The following is a 26,689-nucleotide window of genomic DNA, read 5'->3' as shown; positions in this document are numbered from 1 at the left end:
CCATCAGGCCTGTTGGAAGACATATCCTCTGGGTTCCTTTCCAAGCAGGGGTGGGATTCAAAAGTCCCAGCAACTGGTTTGCTGCCCAGTTGCTGGGTAGGCATGGCCGTGGTGGGCGTGGCCTACCGGAAATTCCTGTTTCTCGTTTCCAGTGGGTCTCCAGAACTTGGGGGAGCCCATTTTCACCCTCCCAAGGGTCCGGAGGCCTCCCCCGGCCTCTGGAAGGGCGAAAACACCTTCCCCTGGGCTCAGGAGGCCCTCCAGAAGCTGGAAACAGGCCGGTTTCTGGACTTCCAGAAGGCCCATTTTCCCCCTCCCAGAGCCTCCACGTGGACCCTGCACTTACCTCTATCGAAAATGGGCTGTGTGAAGACTCCTGGGAGTGGGGTGGGTGGGGCGGGGCCAGCCAGTCAGTGGAAATACTGGTTTGGTGAACCAGATGTAAATTTAACATCTGGTTCGCCTGAACCGGTCTGAACCAATAGAATCCCACCCCTGGTTCCAAGTGGAGAAAAATACATTGGATTCACGGAAGTTGCTTGGAAAGAAGGTTTATTGATGAACAGGATCACATGACTTGGAGCTCTTGGGCGAAGAAAAGGGAAGAGATGCTGAGAGCACCCGAGTTTTATGCCCTCTCTGGGCTCTGAACTTCCTGGGGCACAGAAAGAACATCCAGATTGGTTGCTGTCAGAGGTCATAGCTAGCTTCGTAGGTTGTCCGTGTGCTAAGTTTGGTTGAAACTTGGTGGGTGGTACAATGAAGGGCAATTAAATGGCTCTGCCTGAAGGAGGTAGATCTTTGTTATGTAGAATAGATGGGCCTAGGCCTTAATGGCCCATTAACAAAGGTGGGGGTGGGTGAGTTTCTGCCTCTCTAAGTTTCTACTTCTCTTTTAGGGGAAATATTCTGCCTTTTTAATATATCCTAAAATATTTCATTTTTCTAGGGGAAGGGTGTGTTTTAACTTCCAACAGGCCACCAATGCTTGGAATATGAACTGTCTTCCTGGATTTAGCTAGGAGGGACTCAGAAGCAAAACTCTTTGTGATGAGGAGATACTTATCAAATGCCCATCAGTGGTGGAAAGTGCCCAGGGAACAAGACAAGGTGTTGTACATGTGGGATGGGCATGTACCCACCATGGAGGATCAGTAAACTCATCTTCAGAAGCAACACAGTTGCTTCCATGTTCTTTTCTCCCGCTTGGAACTGCAACATTGCATAGGCTTGCATCCGTTGAGTTTCTGCCTGTCGCATGGCATTTCAAGACAGAGCCTCTATCAGAGAAAACAGTGCCACACCTCATGAATCATCAAAGGGGCTAGTATTCCATTAGTTTCTGGAGATTTGCCAGAATCCACATAGAGAAAGAAACTGACCGCTATTTGGGCAACTCGCTCTCCTCCATGCCCCCCCCCTCCCCAATTGCTTCATTAATTTTTGAGGGCTATAATCACATATAAGTGGGGGAGAGAATTTGAGGCAATCCTCAAGCAGCAAGTTTAAAAAGGATTTCAGTACAGTCAAGTTAGCAGAAAAGTATTAAAATACATTTTGCAGAGAGGCTCAAGGACTTATCATAGATTAGGGTGCATTCTAGTGGCAGAAATAAGGTAATGCAGGCACAGGTCTGTCCAGGCTGCAAGAGAGCTGGCATCTTATCCAGCTTGAAGGAGGAAGAGTGGAGAAATCTGCTTGTGATCTCAAACAAACAAAAATCAATCTCAATCACACAGATGCCCATTAAAAGATTCATGTCCCTCTTCCAGAATTTAGGCAAAAGGCAAAACTACAGCAGGGTTGGGCTATACTGCATGTGGTTAAGAGAGGAAAAGGTTGAAAAGAAAGAAAGGGGACTGTAGTTTTTTTTTTTTTCCTAAAGTGTTACTGAATTTTAGGGTCCTGGGAAGGTAATTAATACTCCTCGTCCTGTCTGTGAGTAAGAAGAGAGCAGAGTATTGTTCTGTCATAGCTCAAGCGATCATCTGATCATTTAGAATCAAAAACTTTTCCAAGTTGTGGGATGCTTTGGAATGGTTTTGCGAGGAGAAAGGTGGAAGAAGAAAAAACCGTTTGTAGCATGTGCCTTACCAGTCAACCCTCCCCCCCACCCCCCTTGTTATATACTGTAACCTATTCCCCTCCCCACAGGGTTCACTTCCATGGATTCTTCTTCCCCCACTCCTCTCTGTCCCCAGTTCCTGCTTTCAATTTAAGTCTGTTGTGGTGAAGGGGGAGGAGGCTATCATGTATCTATCTCCGTCTATCTCATACATCCAAACACAGAATGGCAACAAAAGCCTCAGGGGCTCAGCCTTAGAGGACAGATTGCCCATTAAGTGAAATCCACCACACAGGCCTTAGTCTTGCAAGACCATATCATGCCATATATAGCCACGCCCATCACCTGAAAACCCATGAAGTCAGAGTTGATTCCAAGATGAGGTGTAAACTTCATCCTGCAAGGAACCCCCCTTAGTTTACAGCCTAGCTGCAATGCATCCCTGCCTGACAGCAAGAGTCTGCACAATGTTGCCCTTGGGCATGTGTTTTTTGGGCATGGAGCATGTAGTGATGGCAAGGTAATGGTAACTGGATCAAAGTTACACTTTCATAGTAAACATTGCTAGCTAACTACATGCAATTATGATTGGTTTGCTTCTATGCTTTCAGAAACACGGCTGATACAGCTTTTCACAGCATAGAGATAAGCACTATCAAACTCCTGCACATTATGGCTATTATAGAAATAAATTTGTCCTCAACCAAAAAGAAAAAAGAAAAAGTTGGCTATCTGATATGTTCCTCCATTCCCGCATAAACCTACTCGGAATAAAATCCCAACGAGTTGAATGAAATTTGCTCCAAAGTGTACCCACACGTGTTTACAATTTGGGGCACTGAGAATAAACATGACACCAGTTGAGCCTGAACTTCTGAACGTTTTGAGAAAAAGAAAGAAAAAAAAAATTCCCTGCAGTTTAAAGAGGGGAAAACACACACACACACACACACACACACACACACACACACACACACACACACTGGTTTTGTTTTTTTTCTTGCACAGTGTAAAGGTAGCAATTGGATGCCTTTGGGTGGTGTGCGTTAGAAGCCTAGAAGTCAAAAGCTGCACAGTCACCCCACCCCACTCCCTCCCCTCCACACACACACACACACACACACACACACAAACACGCACACACTTGGAGTGTGCACTGAGCTTGCCCTGGTTCCTGGCACCAATTCAGGCTGAGGTGTCATTGGGATCTCAGATTGCAGCAAGGGTCTGGCAGGCAGCCAGGGGCAGTCTATTTAAAAGACATGCCTGCTCGGCACTATTCAGTCTCTTTAGAAACTTCTCCAGGGGGAAAGTGTTGGGAGATCTACAAAGTGGAATTCTTTTCTTTTTCCTCTTCCTCCTTTGCTCTCTTTGTCAAAGAGACTTTGTAAAAAAAAAAAAAACCTTCAACAGAAAACCTCTTTGTTGTTTTTAACCCAATCTAGGAAAAGGAGGGGTCTTTTTTTTTTTTTAACCAAAAAAAAAATATCAGCCAGTCCCAAATCTCTTCTTTGACAAAGCTCAGCTTTACCTGCTTTAGTGCAACTCCAGACATTTTTTTTTTAAAAAAAATTGCTGCAGATCATATCAGGACAGTCGAAAAGAAGCTTGTTCAATTCTTTGCTTCCTCCCCAGCCTCTTGCAGACTTTGCTTTTTAGTGGGGCGTGTGGATTATTTTATACTTCTTTGTGCAGCCGCGCCAAAGCTACTCTTGCTCTTTAAATTTTTTTTAACCCCTTTTCTGGTGACTTTTTTTTTCTTTTTTGAAATTACCAACCTGTTGCATCTGTAGTTCTTTGCAACTGTCAGCTGCAGACAAACCTGTGATAGCCTTTCTTTTATAGCAGTCTAGGTGTTCTTTTTCCAACATTCTGATTAAGCCTCTCTTGGATTCTTAAAGGAGAAGAGGCTTTTTATTTTTATTTTTTTTGGTCTCCAAAAAAAAAGAACTTTGTTTTTCTTTTCACAACTCCTGCGCCTGACAAGAGAGCCTTGAAGATGTTCCTGATGCAGGGGCTGCTCGTGTCTCTGTGCCTGGGGCTTTCGCAGGGTTTGGGTTCCTTTGTGCACTGTGAACCTTGTGACGAGAAAGCCCTCTCCATGTGCCCTCCCAGTCCTGTGGGCTGCGAGTTGGTGAAGGAGCCCGGTTGTGGATGCTGCATGACATGCGCCCTGGCTGAAGGGCAGTCCTGTGGGGTGTACACAGAGCGATGCGCCCAAGGCTTGCGCTGCCTGCCACGTCAAGGCGAGGAGAAGCCCTTGCATGCCCTACTCCATGGCCGAGGGGTCTGCCTCAATGAGAAGAGTTACCGAGAACAAGCTAAGAATGGTGAGTACCTGCCCTGGGCCCTGGGCTCAGCTTCCTTTCTTTCCTTTCTTCTGCTGGCAGGGGTGAGGGGGTGGGAGAGAGGGCTCCCCTGTCTGTTTGTTGCCTGTTACCATTCACTGAGCATCCTCTGGACATCTTTACTTCCTTCAAGCCAGCTTAGGCATCATCGCGTCATTTTGCTTAATCTGATTAAATGCTCAGATCTGGTGCCTCTCTGGCATTCTCCTCCCTTCCCACTTGTCTTCGGCAGTGCTCCTTCTCTTTCTCCGGACCTATCTTCCCCTTCCTTCCCCAGCGGAGTCTTCCCAGTGCTTTCTCATCTTGCATAACTTCTGTTACCCCTGACTAGACCCTGGTTTCTCTCTCTGATGAATTTCCCTCCCTGCATTTGACATTCAGACATCACATCTCCTTCAATCTTTGCTTATGTTCCTCTCTGCAGCCCAAGCCAAACACCTTCTTCACCCCATCTGTTGGGATTGACAGGAGCTTTGGGGCAGATAATTTGGGGCACCCGGGGAAAATGAACAAAACATCCCTTAAAAAAAGGAGAGGGTGCCAGCTTCCCCCATGTTGAAGTCAATGCATAGTCCCATCTGAAAGAAGGAGGGGGTTTAGATGAAGATTATGTCCCCAAATTCTACAAATGACCACCTTTGGTACTTACCCCTGGATCTCCATCACCATGACCCTTCCCCCAACAGGGCAAGGCTTAGCAGCAGTCTATCTTCTCAAGCCTTTGTGAATCAATATGTAGCACCCTTTGCATCAATGCGGCAACACCAATAGCCAGGTGAGTCCCATTTGACTTGACTTTCCGTACCTCTTATCTGTAGCCCCTTCCCATCCTCAGACTTGAGTTTCCCTCTGACTCCATCTGTGGGTTGTTGCAGGGGAAGGCAGGGTGGCATCAAAATGAAACAGGTGCAACAAAATAATGAAAAAGAGTTGGGAGGGAAGGGAGAGAGTTTCGAAAAGAAACCTGGGTCAGCATTCTTGCCCAGGAAGAAACCCTCAAGTCCAATCCCGACACTACTTTTTCGTGGCTTATTAGCAGCCCCCTTCCTCTTCTTCCTCTCTCCATACCAACATTCAGAGAGCTTCTTTCTTTTCTTCTCTGTCCCCCCCTCCGCCCCCCCCTCCACCCAAAAAACAAAAGCTGCTCTTTTATCAGATGTTCCCTTCTGCAAAATCCAGCGTCCAGGGAATGCTTGTTGCGCCTAACCAATGAAGAACAGCAGCTATAAGCCTCTTTCTAACCCTCCATAAATCTTGTTCCATTCATTGTATTTCCCACCCACCCTCCCACCTCCTCACACGCACCCACCCTGCATCTCTTCTTTTAAAGCATTGGTTCAGTTTGGTTGTCATTTCATTTGGCAGAGCAAAAGTTTCTTTAAAAAAAAAAAAATCAACACATTTGCCAAACTTCAATTGCTTTTGGGGGGTGGGGCGGGGTGGAGAAGTTAAAGCCAGAGATTTTGGTCAAACTACTATAGTCTTATGGAGGGGTGGGAGGAAGAGAGGAGAAGGTTTTAATTTTGATTTTTCTGCTGTGGAAACTCAGGAAACTATGCAAAGAACTATTGGCGCTAACACTAAGTAAAATATCCTCCTTGCACTCATTTGCGCTTCTTTAGATTGTGAGTACATATGTGCATGTGTGTGCAAGAATTCTGGCCAGGAACATAAGTAAAATCATTACCTTTAGGGAAAGCAACAGCAATGTTGAGCAATTCACTCTCCTCTCTTTAGAGTTACAACAGTGCCCCTTACAGACTGCTGAAACCTGCAGCAATTTTGAGCTTGGATTTAATCTGAATACACCCTTGCATTTTTGTCTATCTGCCCTTTTCTTGCCCTCTGTTCTGCACACACATACACACAACTCTCCCCCCCTCCTCCGCACACACATTTTCTGGTCCCAGCTGAGCAGCAGGTGCTCCAAAGCGGTGTGTGTCAGCCCAGTGGCCACAAGCTGATGCATGTCTTGTGAAGACCGAAGAGTGATTAAGCAAAACATGGCACTTCCCTCGCTTGCCTGTGGCTGTTTGAAAGAGCTTTTTATGCTGTTTCCTGAAGGGGGAGGCAAAATCATTGTCATCCTTGACCAAAATGAGTCCAGAGGTTTATATATTATAGTACACCATTTAATTCAGGGGGTGGTGGGGCTTAAATGTATTGTTCACAGCCAACCAGGGGAGTTGTGAACTAGGATTATGGCTTACTGTCTTCTACTGATCCAGCCCACTGTAGCTTATTTATTAATTGACAAACCATGGCATAGCACATATGGCTTCGGCCAATGCATCCGAATCACTTGTTTTTCTTTCTGTCTTTTCCACATAAATGAAATATCTGAATTTGTCTATCAGTTGCGTTTTGGTTTAAGAAATTACTGACAAATAGAACAAATATGGCACAAGTGATGGCTCCATTAACCTCTGCTGAGTGACAGTGAACCTTGGATGGAACGGCAGGAGGTTTGCCAGTTGCTAGGCTGCTGATCTGTGGTACACAATTGTTTCTGATGCCTTCTATATCAGGAGGCATCAGAAACAATTGGGAAACAATCAGAAACAATCAAGAGTCAGATCCTCACCAACCAGATTGTCCTTGGTAGAATGCATTATTAAAATGAAGGGAAACAACTGGGATAGACCAATTCATATTCTTTGCCTCTCAGGTTGGATATTTAGATACCTATCAATATCTTCTTGAGATACCTGACAGATTAGATTAGATTAGATTAGATTAGATTAGATTAGATTAGATTAGATTAGATTAACAGAGTTGGAAGGGACCTTGTAGCTCATCTAGTCCACCTCCTGCCCAAGTAGGAGACCCTACACCATTTCTGACAGGTGGCAGTCCAGTCTCTTCTTGAAAGCCTCCAGTGATGAAGCTCCCACAACTTCCGAAGGCAAGCTGTTCCATTGGTTCATTGTTCTCACTGTCAGAAAGTTTCTCCTTATTTCTAGGTTGAATCTCTCCTTGATCAGTTTCCATCCATTATTCCTTGTCTGGCTTTCAGGTGTCTTGAAAAATAGCTTGACCCCTTCCTCTCTGTGGCAGCCCCTCAAATATTGGAAGACTGCTATCATGTCTCCCCTGGTACTTCTCCTCACTAGATTAAACATGCCCAGTTCTTGTACCCATTCATCATATGTTTTAGTCTCCAGTCCCCTAGTCATCCTGGTTGCTCTTCTCTGCACTCTTTCTAGAGTCTCAACAAAGGTTTTGAAATATTTTAAGGGAGCTGCTAATTTCTAAATAGCTCTTCCCTTAAAAATACTCTGCTGTTCCATCAGCTTGCCAGTCACCTTGTTCTCTATTCCCAAATCTTGTAAATTAATTTCAAAATACCTTGTTTTGCTTCTCAGTTCAACTTTAATCCAATAATGTTAAAGGTGGACCACCAAGGACTTCTTTACCCAAATACAGAAGCTTGATGGGAATGGATGGTTCATATGTAATCAGATATTTAAGTCTGCTCTCTCTCTTTCTCTCTCTCTCTCTGTGTGTGTGTGTGTGTGTGTGTTTTAAAAAAGCAGGATTCTTTTGAGGGCAAGAGTTGGGAGAGAACCTCTTAGCCTCAGAACAGCAAAATGTGAGAACTGTGAAGTATATTTTTGAAGGCATGTTTCTAAGCAACGGGTGAAGGGGAAAAAATAAAAGTTTGACTTGAACTCAAAAACTTGTGCCAAGGTTGGAGAAGACTTCAAGGAGTGAGTCCTGGCTGGGGTTATTCATCAGAATTGGCCCTGTCCTGGATAACAATGAAAAGAGTAAAAGTCAAGGCTCTGTCTAAATGGGAATCAAGCACTTTTAAAAATAACAAGGAGAGCCTGTTTTTGCTTTGTTCCCACCTATGATTTCCATTTGGACGGACTATAAAATATGTGAGGAGATCATTAAAAACTTCACTGACTTTAGATCCGTGGGATGAAGCAACACAGAAGAACATCCACTCCAGGAAAACAAATAGCAATAAGCCTCCGATATCTAAATATCTAAAGCAGAGGTCTCCAAACTGGGCAACTTTAATTGCCAAGAATTCTGGGAGTTGAAGTCCACAAGTCTTAAAGTTGCCCAGTTTGGGGACTCCTGATCCAAAGAGTTTCTCACAGAGAAGTGGACTTATGCCCTATTGCCCCAGGGGACAGGATTAGAACCAGGGTTCAAGCTATGAAGCTGGTGAAATAGATTGCCACACGGTGTAATGAGTTTGCTTTTGTTGGAGGTCTTCAAACCAACCCTGGGTGATAATGTATGAAAAAAATCCTCTATGGATTCTGCATTGAGCTAGGGGTAGGACTAGATCATTTCTACGTCTTAACTTCTCCGGTATAGTTGCTGGTTAATCTCGCCCCAACCATATATGGCGTCTGTTCTATTCATTTCTTCATGCTCTTTTAACTGCAAACACAACCCACATGGGTTTTTATTCCCAGCATATTGTATGCAGTATGTGGGTGCGCTCCACATACTTCTCCTCCGTGGTGGGTTTTTATATTTTTCCTGCATATAGAAAAATAGGTAAAAAGGAAGGTGGTATGATTAAAAATCTGTTCCTCTAGTTCTCATACCCTGGGAGGTTTTGGGTGGGGACTTTTGATGCCTTTGAAAGGATTCCCCACAAAGTTCTTTAAATGTTTAGCTCTTGTTCAAAATCATCCACACCTGAGAGAGAAAGGCTTTGTCCACACTTGCAAGTGGTTACAGAAGCCAGCCCTGGTGGCCACATGCTGCAATTGCAGCTCAGTGGAAGAAATAAAACACAGCATGCTCCAGGTTGTGCAGGTAGTCCTCGATTTACGACCACAATTCAGCCCCAAATTCCCATTGCTAAGCAAAGCAGTTGTTAAGCAAGCTTTGCTTCATTTTACGACCTTTTTTGCCACCGTTGTTAAATGAATCACTGCACTCGTTATGCTAGAAACATGGTTGTTAAAGTGAATCTGGCTTCCTCCATTGATTTTGCTCCTGAGAAAGTTGCAAAAGTTGCAAAAGGTGATCACATGACCCCAGGACAATGCAATTGTCATAAACACATGCCAGTTGCTGAGCATCCGAATTTTGATCATGTGACTGTGGGGGGGGGGGAGGGATGCTGCAACAGTCGTATGTGTGAAAAAAACAGTCATAAGTCATTTTTGCAATATCATTATAACTTTGAACGGTCACTAAACAAATAGTTGTAAGCTGGGGACTACCTGCAATTGCTGTCCGGGATTTTCTTTTTTTCCTACCACTTGCTTAAGTTAGAGAACACTAACTGTTCTCTAACATAACTTTTGAGGAGGCAGTTAGTAGTCCAAGCCTAAAGCAAGAGCAACGGTGAGTTATTATCATACCCTGCATTTTTAACTTGCTCAGTAAAAAGTGGGAGGGAGAGAAGTTTGCAGCAGAAGAGATTATTTCACTGTACATTGTTAGGGCATGTAATTTGTGAGGATGGCTGAGTGCAGAAGAAACTGAGGTTTTTGCCCCTTCCATATTGCAAACAGGAGGGAATTCCAAGATATGTCAGTTACATTACAGTGGCTGAAATGTCCTCCTTTAGCCTTCTATTAAAAGCAAAAGAGCCTGCTCTATTTTGTCAGATCTCCGAAATGAAAAGTCCCCTGCTCTGCATCCATTGCTACTTCCTTACCAAGAGAAGCTACCATTCTCTAGGGCAGGGGTCTCCAACCTTGGCAACTTTAAGACTTGTGGACTTCAACTCCCAGAAATCTTTAAGACCTGTGGACTTCAAAGCTGGCTGAGGAACTCTGGGAGTTGAAGTCCACAGGTCTTAAAGTTGCCAAGGTTGGAGACCCCTGCTCTAGGGCAGTTTTCTTGGTTCAAATAGCTCACATTTGGATCAAACCAAACGTACTTGTAATAATCATGATTTGTTAAACAAGTCACGGGAAACCATAAATGCTACTTTGCCAACCACAATTACTGGATGGCCTGTCTAGGTGAGGAGCCTAGTGATTAATGATCCCTGCCACCTATTTATATCTTTAGCTACATACATTTGTTGCCTGTGTGGTACGATGCTCATTTAGACTGGCACAACTTGGTGCAGTTTATAGAACACTGCAGAAAAATAGAGGGCTGCTTATTTCAGGGATTGTCAGACTGGGGGCTCAAGGGGTGGATGCATCATGCATCATGCACAGGCCACAGCCACCCCACAAAGGGCGGGGGGAGTCGCAATACGTCACATGATGGTGACATGATGCAGCAAGTTTAACACCCATGGCTTCTTTGGATCCCCAACACTATCTACTGGGGAGGTGTCTCAAAACCCCAAATTTTCTGTTCCATGTTTACTTCCCCTCCTCCTGCACATTTATTTTTTATTTTTGCTTCTGAAGAAGCCAACAGACTCTTGAGTAGACTCCTGATTCGTGAGATTGAGAGTGAAGCCAAGCGGTTGTTTGGAAGAAGGTTGCCTTATAACATATCTTTTCAAATGCCCCCGTTTTTTGGGGGGTTCGTATTTGCAAAAGAAGCTGGAAGGTTGTCCTGCTAGGCTGTATACCTCCTATTTTCTTCGGCCTCAGACAGTGTGTGTCCTCTTGCAGCCTCTGTTCAAATGCTCACAGTCAGAACAGCAGCAAAGGAGCATCTGTGACTGATATGCAGGGCAGGTGCAGAGTCAGAATGGGGGGAAGGAAAGTTGGGGGGGGGGGTGACCTGAGAGGTGGCAGGGTGAGAGTTGGGGCAAAGGTCATGGGAGCAAGTAAATGGCATGCCTTCTGCAAGGTTGAAGATGTGCTATCTGGGATGCAACCACTCGATTCTAGCTGGGCGCTTTTCTTTCTTACTACACACAAGCTTCAGATCCATGTATGGTAATAACCAAGGCTGGTAGGAACAGGCCCATGGCTCCCCCAAGAAACTGGAAAAACTCCATTCTTTTTTCCCCTTTGTTTAATCTGCTATGATATATACGAGGGGGTGGGGGGAATTGAGAAGTTTAATCCATCAGGTCTGAGCAGGAAAGTTGAATTTCTTGACCTTTGTGGAGAAATGGAGAGGGGGAAAAAGCATCACCTGGATTTCTAATACGGGAACAGGTTTCTGCAAATAACATAAAACCACTGCAGCGGATGATTTCATGTCATTTGATTATTTCACAGCAACACAGGGATAACCAAAGAGCTGGGAAACGTGACTGTGTCTCCTTGGGTGAGAGAATGGTGGCCCCACCCTTCCATTAGTTCAATGGGGGATGAGGGGAGAGTTCTCGTCAAACATTCAAATTCCAAAAAGACCTGTTCGTTGATGAAGAAAAAAACCCTAGCACTTGCACTGAGCAACAAATCAATCCGCTCTCCACTTTACACTGACAACAGGGGCCTTTCCAGGAGTTTTGCAGAAGGAATCTTTCTGAATTTTTCCTGGAAGATGCTAGGAAATGTTTGGACTGACTTCACTGGTCGGCGGTATGTCAGCAGCTGATTTACACCATTGCTCCAGGTGGCTATTATCAGCTGCATAAATATACCTTTAGTACCTGCCCAACATCCTGACATGGTAGAAGATAAAGGTCTATGAGTCACACAGTGGTGCAGGGGTTAGAGTGCAGTACTGCAGGCTATTTCTCCTGGCTGCTGGCTGCTTGCAAATGGGCAGTTCAAATCTCACCAGGCTCAAGGTTGACTCAGCCTTCCATCCTTCTGAGGTGGGTAAAATGAGGACCCAGATTGTTGGGGGCAATACGCTGACTCTGTAAAACTGCTTAGAAAAGGGCTCTAAAGCACTATAAAGCGGTATATAAGTCTAAGTGCTATTGCTATTGCTATAAAGCACTGGGGAGTTGTATATAAGTCTACATGCTATTGCTATTCCTGCTAAAGAGCTGCCAGTTCAGCAGCAGGAGGGGATAGGAAAGGTTGGAGCAAAACGATTTCTTAAGATCCAGGCTACTTTCACTAAAATGAGTTTTCTCTTCTGAGAGCTTTTCCCCATTGCTTAATCCAAGCACGTCCACCTGTTCTTCAATAAAACAATCTATCCAAAAATATACTAAGGTGGTTCCCAGTCCTGTCCTGGCTATAGAAGTAGTCCTCAACTTATGACCACCATTGAGCCCAAACATTTATGTTGCTAAATGAGACATTTGTTAAGTGAGCTTTGCCCCCATTTTACAACTTTTCTCACCGCCTTTGTTAAGTGAATCACTACAGTTCTTAACTTATTAACCCGGTTAAGTGAATCTGGTTTCCCCATTGATTTTGCTTGTCAGAAGGTCACAAAAGGGGATGACATTAATCCATGGGACACTGCAACCATCATAAATGTGAGTCAGCTATCAAGCATCCAAATGTAAATAATGTTGATCATAGGGATGCTACCAGAGTCATTAAATGTGAAAAAAAAAATGATCTTAAGTTGCTTTTTTCAGCGCCCTTATAACTTTGAACGGTCACTAAATGAACTGTAGTAAGTCCAAGATTTCCTATACTGAATTAGTTCCTGTTGCGTTGTCCTGATTTATTAGCATACCTGTCAGTATAGGTAAGGAGATTAACTGTTCCCCTTTAGCTTTGCTGCTCTAAAGTCTTGAACTCTAAAGTTCAATTCAGAACTTTATCAAGGCGTGCTTGAAGACTTGGCCAGGACATCAGAGGAAGAATAAATGCAGAGAAGCAAATCCTCCCGTCTTTGGACATGTACTGTATTGTAGCTGGATCCTAGCATTAATTAATAGCTGCTGGGCATCCTATCTTCTACAGGTATTTTGATTCCTAAATGGCTGAAACTGACCAACAATCATGAGAGAGCCCAATTCAACATTCAGATACTGTTTCAGAATATAATGACACTGAAGTACATTAAGTACACTCTTCTTCTCCCCCAAAGTAAGTCATGTGAGAACACCATTAAAGCTGAATTGCACCGTAATGCCCCTCTTTTTCCTTGTATAAAATAGATGGTGGGGTTTTTGGTTTTTTTGAATAAGCCACCATTCTTTCCACACCTGCATTGTTAGAAGCCTAGAAAGAAGTTGGTTTTTTTTAAAAAAAAAAATAGATAGTGGGAAGGAGATGAAAAGTATGCAAAGAAAAGTAGAAAAAGTCCAGTGCTAATGGAGAGGGCAGAAATAGCTGTGATAGATTCCTGCTGATGACCCAAGGGGAGAAAATGTCCATCCTTCCCTCCAGCCTCTTCTGCCAAAGTACATCTCAGGTCATATCTAGCACAGAACATCTAAGCTTGCTTCCAAGAATACGAGAGACTAAATATCACAGATTTTATACACTTTTAATCTTGTGCTGGGATAGTCTGGCCTTAGTATTTATTTACTCATATCTTTGTTCAGTTATTCCGCTTATGCACTGCCTGACACCAGACTGACTCTGGGCAAACTCACAATGAAACCAAGGAGGCAGAAAGTACAAGGTAAATAGGATTTTAAAGAATAATTAAATATAGAATAAGACGGTGAGGGGGAGGGCTGCACATATAAATGTATCTTAAGGCTGTTTCATTTGTGAGCAAGAGAGAAAATGTAGGAGCATGATGTTCCCATGGTAGACTTTAAGCAGGACAGATTCTGAGTGATATACTGGAGACAAATCTCTACATCCACAAATGCCTGCAAATCATATTATTGTAAAAGACACCTAAACAGCTCCAGTTCTAAAAATTTTGTGGTACTCTTGTGGGTTCAGGAACTGGGTTTGTAGACTGTCCTAAAGCAAAAAGTGATTTGCCTGCTTGAAGTTGAGCATGTTGTGCAAATCAAATCATAATAAGTTATTCAACAAACCAGTGTAACCTGGTAATCAGCAGACAGGTCTATGGTTGTGCCTATTCTCATCCAATACCCTATGATGCCAAAGTGCTCATTCTTTCAAAAATATGGCATGCAGACATAGTTAGCTAATCAACTGTATGCTAACTATGATTACATTTGGATGCTAAGCCAGGGAAGGGTTCTTTTTAATTGGGAGGAAAAACTACCTAGATGGAAATTTTACTGGAGATATCTCAAGACCATAGCATTTTCCTGAATTTCCTGAGATGATGGGTCTGCCTGAAGTCACTTTGCTTCCATTTAACTTGAGCATTGTCTTCCTAGTTTGCATTTCCAACAAGAATGGCTATTATTCTGGCTCTTCAACTTCCCACCTCACCATTCTCTTTTTATAAAAGCCTATTATGTTGTTACGATGTCTGATGAGACTAAGACACTATTCCTCTACTTTTTTGCACTGTAGCATTGCACAGTCTGACACAATCTATAATGGATGTTACTGAAAAGTGGACTTCAAAACAATATGGTGTCCTCTTTATTAAGTGTTCAGCAATGTTAATCTTCTCTGCCTGTATTTCATCACACTTATCAAGGAGCAAGTCCCAAAAGGATGAGAATTTTATATCTTAAATAACTGCTTCCGTTCCAGTCTGAAGATTCTGGAAGCGATTTACTCAGAATAAAGCCAACTGTGGCCTGCCCTATACAGCCATTAGAATTAGGATAGGGAATCTGTGTGTCCCCAAATTTGTGGGAAGTTCAATTTCAATTAACCTCATCCATTAGCAAATCAAAGAGTTCTTTGCAGCTTGCTTCTGTCTGTGATAATTTTCAACTGGCTGGCCTTAAAAAAAATTGTAGAGGAAACTTCAAAACATCCTTTTTCGCTCCCTGTAGTTTGCAAAAGTAAAACTCAGTTCTATTGTGTCAGACTCCTCTGCTAGCTTGCTGCTTAACAGTTAGTAAACCTGAACACAACAGGACTTAATTCTAACAATTGAGTGAATTATATCCCAATCTTTTGCAGCTTTACTTAACACAGGAACAACTTTTTTTTCTGCTGCATCCCCACAAAATTGCCTTCAGATCATCCTCAGCCCATGAGTGAGACAAGCTTAAGCCATCCTAGGCTGTATCAGTGTTAAAGGAGAATTTTCTTCATTCCAACACCATCTGAGAGCAGCTGCAAAATAAATTAACATCTGTTGGGTTTCGGCATCCATTGTTAGAGAGGATAGATGATTGGCATTGACCAGGAATGGAGGCAGTATTGGCAAAGTTCGATATATGGGTGATCCATAGTAGACATATTCTTAGCATCTGTACATCCCTACCAATTCTTGTATTTCTTCACCTGGGAGCTGAGCTAAAGAATAGTGAGAGATTTAGATCTGTAGTGCATAAAATTTCCACAAAGAACATCTATTAAAACTACCACACGCAGGTATTGTATTCATACAGATAACATTTATTCTGGTTAAGAAAACTTTAAAACTATTGTAGAATGGCAATCAACTCAACTAAAGCTGTCTCTTTCAACACCATTATTTTCATCACTGAAAAGTGACAAAGCTTGCCTCTTCCCTATATATAACTTCCAACCCTATCTGTATGATAGATCTTTGCCTTGGCCAAAGTTCTCTCTTGGGACCAAGCAGTTCTAGAATTCGTAGTATTCTGAATAATCTTTGGCTATATTTGTTACTTTTCCAATCAAATTTACTGGTTTAGAGATGACCACAGGTTTCTAGATTAGTACCAGTTATATTATTTTCATGACCTGGTCCTAGTCCATCTATCCTGAGAAAAAAGAAGAAACTAAGTAGACTAGAACAGGGGTCTCCAACCTTGGCCACTTTAAGACTTGTGGACTTCAACTCCCAGAATTCCTCAGCCAGCTTTGCTTTGCTTTGCTGGCTGAGGAATTCTGGGAGTTGAAGACCATAAGTGTTGAAGTGGCCAAGGTTGGAGAGCCCAGGACTAGAGATTCTCTAACATAAACAGACCAACTAGGTCAGGGGTGTCAAACTCGCATCATCATGGTGGCATCATGTGATGTATTGGGACTTTTTTTCCCTTTCGCTAAACTGAGTGGGGGTGGGGCCAGCATGTGACGCATCTGTGGCACAGTGGTTAGAATGCAGTACTGCAAGCTACTTCTGCCGCAGCCAGCTGCCTACAATTTGGCAGTTCAAATCCCACCAGGCTCAAGGTTGACTCGGTCTTCCATCCTTCAGATGTGGGTAAAATGAGGACCCAAATTGTTGGGGGCAAGATGGTGACTCTGTAAACCACTTAGAGAGGCTGTAAAGCACTATAAAGTGGTATATAAGTCTAAGTGCTAGTGCTAGTGCTATCTGGCCTGTGGGCCACAAATTTGACAACCCTGAACTAGGTGAAGTTAGCTAAAACCAGCTTCTTCAGCAGACTGCAGTTCTGTAGTACTCCCAGCTAGATGAATAGGGTGTTAAAGAGTACAAAGACAAAGAATGATCAGCTCTGCAACAGGAGACTGCAGTTGTGGTCACACAACCAGCTAACCTGTGATTTACTTGAGTGTAGTTTATGGAATAGATCTCAATCAGCTGAGCTTTCACCATAGGGTAAGCCCAACTCAAACAAATCATTTTACAACTGAACATAAGATGTAAACTTACACTTACACTTGTCTGTTTAACAACAGTCTTATCTACAGCAATTAACACTTGATAATATATAGCTACATACTTTGAAAAGTTTCAGCTGCTGACTTTTGCATACCAAACTACTGTTAAAGAGGCAGCCAGGCTCATTCTTCTCCCTCCATTTTATCCCTTGGGCAACCAATGCCTTTACTGTAGGTGATGTGGGAAACTTAAGGAGAAGATAGCATGTAACAGATGGCAGCTGGAATAAACAGGCAGTGCCCTGCCATCCTAGGAAAGGTAAAGTTACCCTTGGTCTCAGGGGAAAGGATTACCCCCTTATAAGATGCAAATTAATGAAAACAGAACCAAGCATTCAAGCTAAGAACATTCTGCAGAGTAGAGTTGCCCTTATCATGAGGTTAAAACTTGAGACAGCCACTTGAACCATCAGTAGCTGAAAGAGGAAGCACAAATGGGAATAATATGTTAGAGACTACTGTGGCATGTGAAGTGCTAAATAACAAAGTAGACCATCCCTTCTGAGTCTAATTTAGTAATCCTACAATCCCAAAACTACATGTGCTACTCAAGTCCCCATTTTTTGAGCCTCACGCCCACTCCCTCCGATTGTGTCTAAAAACCGATGGGCAGGTTCTGAGCTGGAAAAAGGTCTAAAATCCACTTTTAAGATAAAGAAAGCTCATAACCGCCACCCACATCTATGGTAGGTCCACATCTACTTTGCAGCCTTCTGTCATGACATGTGTACTGTTGCTCTTGACCACTCCTGGCCAAGAGTCTTGCACAAAGCTCAACCTTAATTTTGAGTTTATGGTTCAGTGGGTTGACTGAATAAGGGATGGTTCAATTAACCATGAGTAAATTGATCTAGGTGTGCATGTCCAAGACTTGCTAAGTTACCTGGCTGCCCTCAGATCTAGTGGAGAATACTTCGGTGACTAATTTTAAATGACATCAGATTTCCACTTCAATTGATTTATCTTTGGGCAGCAAAATTCCTTGGTCAAATCCTCTCTGGCAGCTTATGAGCCATGGTGACACAGAGTTAGAATGCAGTATGGCAGGCTACTTCTTCTGACTGCCAGCTGACTGCAATTTGGGCGTTTGAATCTCACCAGGTTCAAGGTTGACTCCCCCTTCCATCTTTCCGAGGTCGGTAAAATGAGCCAAATTGTTGGGGGCAATATGCTGACTCTGTAAACTGCCTAGAGGGGGCTGTAAAGCACTGTGAAGCAGTATATAAGTCTAAGTGCTATTGCTATTATAAATGAACAGAGAAAGAATCAAAACCAGAGTATTTATGCCATGTGGTCTTGGCCTAGGCTAAATGCTGTCCTTGTAGAAATACTACTTTTCCTATAGTTACCATCACTAAACAACAAACAGATCTACAAGGCTTGTCTATACTGAATAGCCCTTCTCTAAAATATCCTCTACTGTGAAAAGAGAGCCAGCTGCTGAATAAAGCAGGGTTATTGGAAAGCAAAAGAAATAAATGAGCATAAAGTCACTTCTGTTTTTAAACATTCAGTTACGGCTTTTTCTTTGCTCGGTCTCTACCTGCTGTACCATTAGTAGGAAGAGAGGAGAGAAAGATATGGAAAAGTGTGCAGATGGATTGTAAGTAGGAATTAGTAACATTATTAACAGGAATACCAATAGAAGGTGTGATAAATGAAGAGGCTTTAAAGCTGAGTAACTCATACCGTATTAGAAATTGAAATTTGATTGGCACCATAAAGCGAAATGTACTGCAGGGACCGCCCAAGTATGCTTTCCAACTCATTGTGGCCTGTCTTTACTGGCAGAGCAGTTTGCATTCACCAACAGGTAGAGGCCTTGACTTTCTAAAGCAGAGGTGTCAAACTCAAGGCCAGATATCACCCCTCGCCAAAAAATAAGATGAGCCATATTCTGGTTCTGTTTACTTGGCCAATGTTGAACAGCATATCCTTCCATTTGCAAGTCTTTGCACATGATAGAGGCCAGTAATAAAAGTATACATAGAATGTTTCTGCCCTCACCCACCAAGATCAGTGGCATTTAGTGAATGAATCTGAAAGTAGCAAAGAGAACCAGGAACTACACTGTTATCTAAAAGAAATAGTCATTCATTAGCAGTACAAATGACCGTTACGTGTCATGTACATGTACACAACATGCCCAAGTGGTACATTCTTGCCACACACCTCCAGGGATTGGAGGAGTTCACTGGCAAAATGATCAGGTGGCTCTGGAACTCCAGCCAATATTTGAAATGAAAAGGGACTGGATTGGTGATAGGTTTGATTATGCTGGTTAATCAAGAAATACTATTAGGTTTGGCAATTCCTGGCATTGAGGGCTTATACATTTGGCTAGCTCTCGTGGAATCAGACCCCGTCCCCATCAAAACAATCCTTTGGCTGGACCAAAATGTAAGAAAATAATGATGCTTCTTTTGAGACCAAACCCTGCTTTTTAAGGAGCTTACTGTTTCAAGGACCCACCTATCTATCACTCAACTCCTCCACCCTGCAGTCCTTGCCTTTCAGGAATCTTGTTGAAATCCTTCTTTCAGCCAAAACACCGGGACAGAAAGACACTGTATAAACAAACAGGATAAATACATTGTAAATGGGTTTCCCAAAGTCACCAGGTGTATGTCCTCCAAGCAGCTGCCCCGGGGGTCCATCCTGATGAATGCTGAGAAGCCACTTCAGAAAAAGAGTTGAAGGAGCTCAGGAATAGGGTGTGATTGAGACTTTGTTTTGTTGAGATCCCACCTGTCTGTCTGTGTCATTTGTTTGAGCTGCATGGTTGCTGGTGGAGACAGTCGGTCTGCCTTTTCAACAGAAGGGAGAAAAAGAGGTTGGGTTATCAATGAAACAGCTGAATTAGGAGCTGCCTTAACAAGCAGAGTATTTTAGAGAAACAACCAAAATGGTTACCATATTTAAGACCCCAGCAACTTTCCCTTTAAAATAATGTACTTTGGGCGCAGTTGTAGTGGGAGTCTAAAATATATTGGCCAGTTGGGTGGCAGGAGCAAGATGATCTGGAATAGAAAAACATAAGCAGAGTCACATCTCTGGTTGAGAATTCACCAGGAAATGGCAGAACTTATACCCCAGAAGTCCATGACAAGCCACTTCTTGACTGTTGGTGTGAAAGGGATCTGCTCATAAAATCACTAGGATTTGAACTCAGCCTGATGAGGTGGGAGTGGGTTTCACTATGTTGGAAGAAAAATCTGGTCCAGTTCCAAGCCAGGAAAAAAGATACTGGAAATAAAATGGATGCTGGCTGCAGGAAAGAAGGTCTCTGTTTATTTGGATGCCAGACACTTCAGTGTCAACAGCATGTTTCTGGGGTGGCTGGCAAAATGGGGTAGGTATAGGTGGGCTTTTATATATTATTTGGTGATGGAGGTGCCTGTTCCTGTGTAAGAATGTGTCCTTTTAATATTTTAATGGCTGTTGCCAGATTCCTATCGGGTCATGTAGGGGTCAAGGCTGGCTCTACAGGCAAAAGGGGAAATACAAATCCTAGGTGTTAGTCTGACCTAATCTTGTCAGCTCTGATTTGACTATTGTGTTGCTTATTTGGAGTCTTATGAATAGATTGGCCCAGTCTTTCTGAATGGATACAAAATCTCTATTCCTGAAGACCAGCCTCTTCAAGCTTCTACTTGAGGCTGTTTTCTTATGGCAGGAAGACTGAAGCTGCTTTCTGCCTTTGTTGAGATTTTTCTCCATTTCTTCTTTGTAGGAAATACTCTATCCTGCCTCTTTTTAATATTAATAATAAAGAATATTATTCAAGAGTTAGGGTCGACCAAGGAGCAGGAAAACCCATTTGCCTTGCCTTCTCCTTCTCAGAAAGGATGCCAAAGAATCACCTTGTTCTGTTCTGCAATACATTTGGAATTCTTTGCAATGAAAACATTAACAGTTCCCTAGCGTCAGTTAAAAATAGTCTGTGAAAACCAAAATAAACCCTCCTCAAAAGAGGCACAATACTAATAATTCCCCTCCAAAGCAAACAGCATGGAGAAAGAGAAGCTCCAGTTCCAGAATTTCTGTCTGTCACACACCTGTTGTCACTTCAGAAGCCCTGCCAATTTTTTTTTAAAGTTGGCAACTGCCATGCAGGAGTGACCCAGCATCATCCAAGCAGACTATTGGAAACAAAAATGGGCTCCTTCAAAATGTCAGAAACACACTCAGGACAGCTCGACCCAGTCTGTGAACTGTATAGTGGGGTCTCTTTGGCTGCGTTTCAGTTCTCGCAAGTGAGTCACCGCTGAAAACCTTACCATCACCACACCATCAATGGTTGCATCTTTTCCCGGGGGGAGTCCGTCCCGAGGCAGGAAGCTCTGTACCTGTTGAAGGTTAACCCTTCATGCAAATGGCATGAGGTTAACCTCTCATGCAAATGGGAAATGGCATGCATTATCCAGAGTGAATTAGCAGAACTCCAGCGTAATTTAGATCAATGTGCTTTAAGAGAGGTGTACCATTTTATTATGACATTTATTGCATAAGCTGGCAGGCTGCTCAGTTCATTATCAATTCTAGACTGCTTACAATCATGACAATAAAATGCAAATCTAAAACATTACCTTAACCCTAGAGAATAACCCTTAATTGGCAGTTGTTTCCAGTCAATTCCTGCACTGGGAGGTTTTTGGTTGAAAACTGTTTTTAATGTTCTTTCGGAAAAATAAGAGGGAGGAGGGGGCCGTTATGACCTCATAGCAATAGCACTTAGACTTATATACCTCTTCACAGTGCTTCACAGCCCTCTCTAAGTGATTTACGGAGTCAGCCTTTTGCCCCTAACAATCTGGGTCCTCATTTTACTGACCTCAGAAGGATGGAAGGCTGAGTCAACCTTGAACCAGTGAGAACTGAACTGCCGAACTGTTGGCAGCTGGCAGTCTGCAGAAGTAGCCTGCAATACTGCATTCTAACCACTGTGCCACCACAGCTCATCAAACAATTCCAGTGCCTAGAACTGATAACTCAGAGAACCTGACAAAATCTTGAGGGGGGCCTGGAGCATGACCTCCAGATAGCATGATACTGGACAGGTGAAATCTACCTGAGTAGACAGCCCCCGAGTCCAAGCCATATTGTTAAAATATCAGACAGAGGCAGAGATGAACAGTCCTGGCAATCTTAGCCAAAATGGTCAATGATCAAGATGTTGGGAGCTGCATATTAGCCACCTCTAGGGTGTCACAAATTTCTTAACCCCTTTGCAGCTGAAAGGCTGATCCAGAGGCAAAAACCAGCAATCTGTATCCCCAAAAATAGGTTACTTTCTTGCTCAGATTAAAGGGAGTTAGGTGGGCTGGGTCATTGTTTTTCAATGCCATCTTTACTTTTGTATTTGAAAAATATGATTTGTCAAAATTGGAAAGAATCAAGGGGTAAAGCATGTGTACTTCATTAAGAAAGCTCAGAGCACAAAGGTAAATAAATGGATTAATGAATGTTACGATATCAGTGTTTATTCTTAAAGACTGCCTTGTCAATAAAGCAGCAGGCATGAAGGGTTGAGACCTATAAGTTCCCTCAATCTTATTCTGAGGCTTGTGCATAGTTATTATTATATTTTCTTTGGGTCTAAAGAAAAAAGTTCTGCTTTTAATTATGATAATTTGAAAACAAGAAAAAGATTTGGATAAGCATTCAGATATATTTCTTAACTTTAAGAACTAGTTTGTGGTGGAATAAACTACCCAACAGTTTATTATGAGTTCGACATTGTCAAGAAATGGTTGGCAAGATATCAGTAAAGGAAGCTTTAAGTATCTTTCCTGTTAGGCTGATGTTCCAATGGGACATTTCATTACAAGTATTCCAGAAACTTTGCCTCATGGGCATTCTCTGGAAAGGGATACTATAACTCTCCCCACTTTAGATTCTGGTTACAGACGTTGCAAAAGGAAACGTCCACTTACGAAAAGTAGTTATGTGAGTGCCTTCTTTTGTGTTAGTGTCATCTTCTCTTAATTCCTATGGGTTAATTCATTCTTCAAATGATATCAGATATACGGCTTAGTTAAGATCTATCCACCTTTGGCAAAGGTCCTGGAAGAACCTTATACAATATAAGCTTGCATGTATGCACACATACACACATGCACTGAAAAGAGTCAAGGTATGGTATATTTTATTAGGAAGGGAGGAAGAGGGAGGGAGAGGGAGAGCGGGAAAGAGAGAGAGGGAGGGAGAGAAATGCAAAATTTCATTTAGTCCCTAACAGTACAGAATCCAAAATGCTGAATGCTTTGCAGACTAGCGAAGTCTGTGTGACTTCAATCCATGACGGAGATTTTGTATGTGTGTGAATTGCACAAATTCAACCCTTGGATCAGTTTCAAATTTTTTATACTTAGCAGAAGGCTATAGGTTCCCTAACTGTTGCATCATAGACAAGGTATGCATTTCTCCCTTTTCAGCCCTTAATTCATATTCTAAAAAGTAGCTACAAAATAGTCACAGAGGGAAAAGATTTCCAGCCTACCTCTCACTTTCTAAAGATTTCTGCCTTATTTGATTAGGTCAAGATAATGTACCCTTTCAGCCGAGTTCAATACCCAATGATTTCATGGGAAACTCCATTGATGTTTTTCTTGAGGACAACAGAAGAGTGGTTTGTCAAGATCTTTTTTCAGAGGCAATCGATTGATTGATCCACTATACAACTCCAAAATTCCCAAGCAGACCCCAACTATTATCCAAACCTGGTGTTGCTTAAGTCAGTACAAGGGTTCCCTCCCCGTTACTCAAGGCTGTGGGACCCACAATGGCTGCTTTGAATCCATAGCATGCCCATGGCAAAACACAAGCAGAAATCCAGGTATTTTACCTTCGATCCCTTCTGTTTGACCTGGCAAGACAATTTTCTAAAGATAGCATCTCTGCCTTGGTACCCTGGACCTTGCAGTCTGTGGCCTTTCTGGCAAGAAAGGAACCTAAAATGCATTAGCAAAGGATACGGTTTCTTGCAGAGATACTTTATCTCTAGAAACTGAACTGTGATTAATCCTTCCCACCAGCACCACCTCCCACTTCCCCCATCCCCTTTAATAGCTGGGCACCAACAGCTGTCACCTGATAACAGCTTTCACTCACCACTCACATGGCTAGAAGCCCAAATGGGAATCTTAGAAGCAAAAAGGATCCCTCTCTTGTTACCATAACTCGGAGCAGATTCGGAACGAATATGTCTTACCTACCTTTCATCTCTGGAGTCATCGATAGTGAGGAGAGAGACATTTCTAGTGGGGATCCTTTACTCTGGCATATCTGTTTCAAGCCTGGAAAAATGTTAGGAGAATCTATACGCACTGGCGGGGGGGCGGGGAAGCAAAGGGATAGGCTTCTGTTTTGGTTTTGCAATCCTGGTGGGGTTGAAGCAGCCTGCTGGGGCAGTGGGGCTTGGTGTCCTTCCTGATGCAATCTCCACGAGCAGCTGCTCCCAATCTGGTGACAAATGTAAAATTTATTTGCACATTGCTGAGTTAGTGATTGTTATCGGAGCTGCACAGTGTGAGATTACAGAGGTCAGCAAGCCTGAGTGTATCACAAGCAATTGTTTTATTTTGGCAGAAATTATCTAGAGTTACAGCTGGGGGGGGGGAATGAGGGGAACACACAAACATACCCAGTGGGAACCAGGGCTGGGATTCAAATTTTTTAACAACCGGTTCTGTGGGCGTGGCTTAGGTGGTGGGCGTGGCTTGATGGTCATATGACTGGGTGGGACATGGTTTGGTGGTCATGTTATTGGCTGGGCATGGCCAACTCAATATCACTCACATTGAGGCATGCATCTTCTTGCCTGGCCTCTCATGACTGTGGGGATGCTGCAATAGTCGTAAGTGTGAAAAATGTTTTTTTCAGTGCCATTGTAACTTTGGATGGTCACTCCACACAAGCAAAGTACCAGCAAAGGAGGGGGAAAAACCTCCAGAGACGTTCCTGAGGCAGGAAGTTTAGTCCTGCCAAGAATGTAATAAGGACTAACAGAGGCAATTTCTGTAGGCAACACCAGAATGTTTCCTTCCTACCTTCCTTACAGGATTAAGCCAGTAATTTCTTCTAACAACCGGTTCTCCGAACTGCTTAAAATGTTAACAACCAGTTCTAGCGAATAGGTGCAAACCTGTAGAATCCCATCCCTGATGATAAAGTATCCCTCATTACATAAAAGGAAAAAGGCTTTATGCTCACTTTGCTGTCTAAGTCTGATTCACTCACCACCTTGTCTCCCAGGTTGTAGGATCTTGAATTTCTAGGGCTGAAGGCTGTATTTTCAAAGTTTGTCAGGAATGTATCAAACAAAAAAAGTAGAAGGGGCTGCAAGTTTACCACCAAGACATGAAATTCATGAATAATTAAATTGCTGGACCACACAAATCTTCAAATCCACTCTTTCTATTAAGCATCAGATGGAAAATGCTACCTAGAAATAACATACGAGCAAGACAGCTGACTTGATAAAAAGTATTTCAGGAAAGCGTGAACCAAAAAAATATACTCCTTGCTTAAAGTATGATCATTTATGTGGTAACATGCTTACTACCAGTCACTGACTTGCATTGATTTTAAGGTTATAACTTTAAAAAAAAAAATTAATCCCAGCGGTAGAAGATGAAAAGGATTATCATTCTTAACCCAGTATCTGTCATCCCCTCAAAATAATTGCCATCTTTATCAAACTATTATCAGCATTTTGAGGTAAGTCAGATCAGGAAATAGAATCATAAGAAATACGAAAACTCAGCTTTATTGATATAAACTATAATAAAATAATTTTGAAAGCCTTATTGTGTTTCCTTTTCCTTCCCTCTTATACCAAAGAGACTCAAGGCAAGCCAGCCTTGAGTTTCTTTCTCATGCATTCCTGTTATCCCAGGCTAAGCTTACATTCTACTAATGGGCGCAGCTTATTTTCTCCAAGATCATCTTTGTACTTCTCTACACTGGCTCACTTGATTAGAAAAGGAAAATATTTTGTTACTATGTTTCTTTTTTTCTCTTCTGTTTGCCAAATACATTTTCTAGAATTTTTGTTCCAAATTCCTGATCCTGAAAAACATTTTGAATTAGATATTCTTCTCCAGATGTCTTGGACTATAGCAGTTGTTATTCCCAACCAACTATAGTCTTTGGCCATCCGCTTGGAAAGCTGATTTTTAAAAATGGTGAAAATGCTGACTTCATAAGCGAAAGTATTTGCCCTTTGAAAGTAAAAGATGAAACAAAGCTTACAATTACATCCAACTGGTAAATAATGCTATTTGTAGGTTGGCCACAGACCATGAGAAATAGGCAGTACATTTAGCTATGCTTTTTCTATCTCATAGTTATTGGCTCAACTATAGCTACTAGAGGATTAGTCTTTTAAGAAGAATCAAAGGCATCTTAAATTAGTACATCATTTTCACTGAAGAAGGGTGATCAAAGCCAAAACCCAAACTATTTTGGTAGAAAAGACACCTGAATATGTAATCCAAATGTTTATATTATCTCTTTTACTTCTCATTTCTATTCTAAAACTCTGTCAAGCATCCATGAATAATCCCAGCTAAGATTTGAATCCAATAAAGAATATTAATAGTCTATACATTTTAAAATCCCCATTCAGTTTCCATGTTTGTTTTGAGACAAAAGAACAGTAATATTTTACTATGGCCTCTGGTTTTATAATTCTCTGAAGCTTGCAAAAACTTCATCTTCTAGCATGATCAGTTAACTTGCACCTGGCATGATAACTTTAAAACATTTTAACATGCTTTTGAAAATGCAAATTCACTGACTTCTCAAGAGTATTCATTCCAAATAGTGAATCCTAAGATATAAGAAATGATGGGTTGTCATGTTCC

At 42.4% G+C, this 26,689-nt stretch overlaps 1 protein-coding gene and 1 long non-coding RNA gene across 2 annotated transcripts in view; one reads left to right on the top strand and one right to left on the bottom strand.

Moving 5' to 3' along the window:
- The first annotated feature begins 3,310 nt into the window (after positions 1-3,310).
- IGFBP5 (insulin like growth factor binding protein 5) overlaps positions 3,311-26,689 on the top strand; it is a 40,198-nt gene continuing 16,819 nt past the window's right edge. Inside the window, exon 1 of the mRNA XM_026708119.2 lies at positions 3,311-4,395. Within this exon, the coding sequence (XP_026563904.1) occupies positions 4,065-4,395 (331 nt within the window). The 5' untranslated portion in view covers positions 3,311-4,064. The remainder of the gene's footprint in view (positions 4,396-26,689) is intronic.
- On the bottom strand, positions 18,949-24,237 carry LOC148128023 (uncharacterized). Its single transcript, XR_015740819.1, has 3 exons — positions 24,038-24,237; positions 19,734-19,840; positions 18,949-19,627 (listed from the first exon to the last, which is right to left on the bottom strand). It is a non-coding gene; the product is annotated as an uncharacterized LOC148128023 (long non-coding RNA).

Source organism: Pseudonaja textilis, chromosome 1 (assembly GCF_049901715.1).
Source record: "Pseudonaja textilis isolate UNSWEBS1 chromosome 1, rPseTex1.2, whole genome shotgun sequence".
NCBI lineage: Eukaryota > Metazoa > Chordata > Lepidosauria > Squamata > Elapidae > Pseudonaja > Pseudonaja textilis.
The sequence above is the reverse complement of the archived record's forward strand: the minus strand, read 5'-3'. Positions and strand labels throughout refer to the sequence as shown.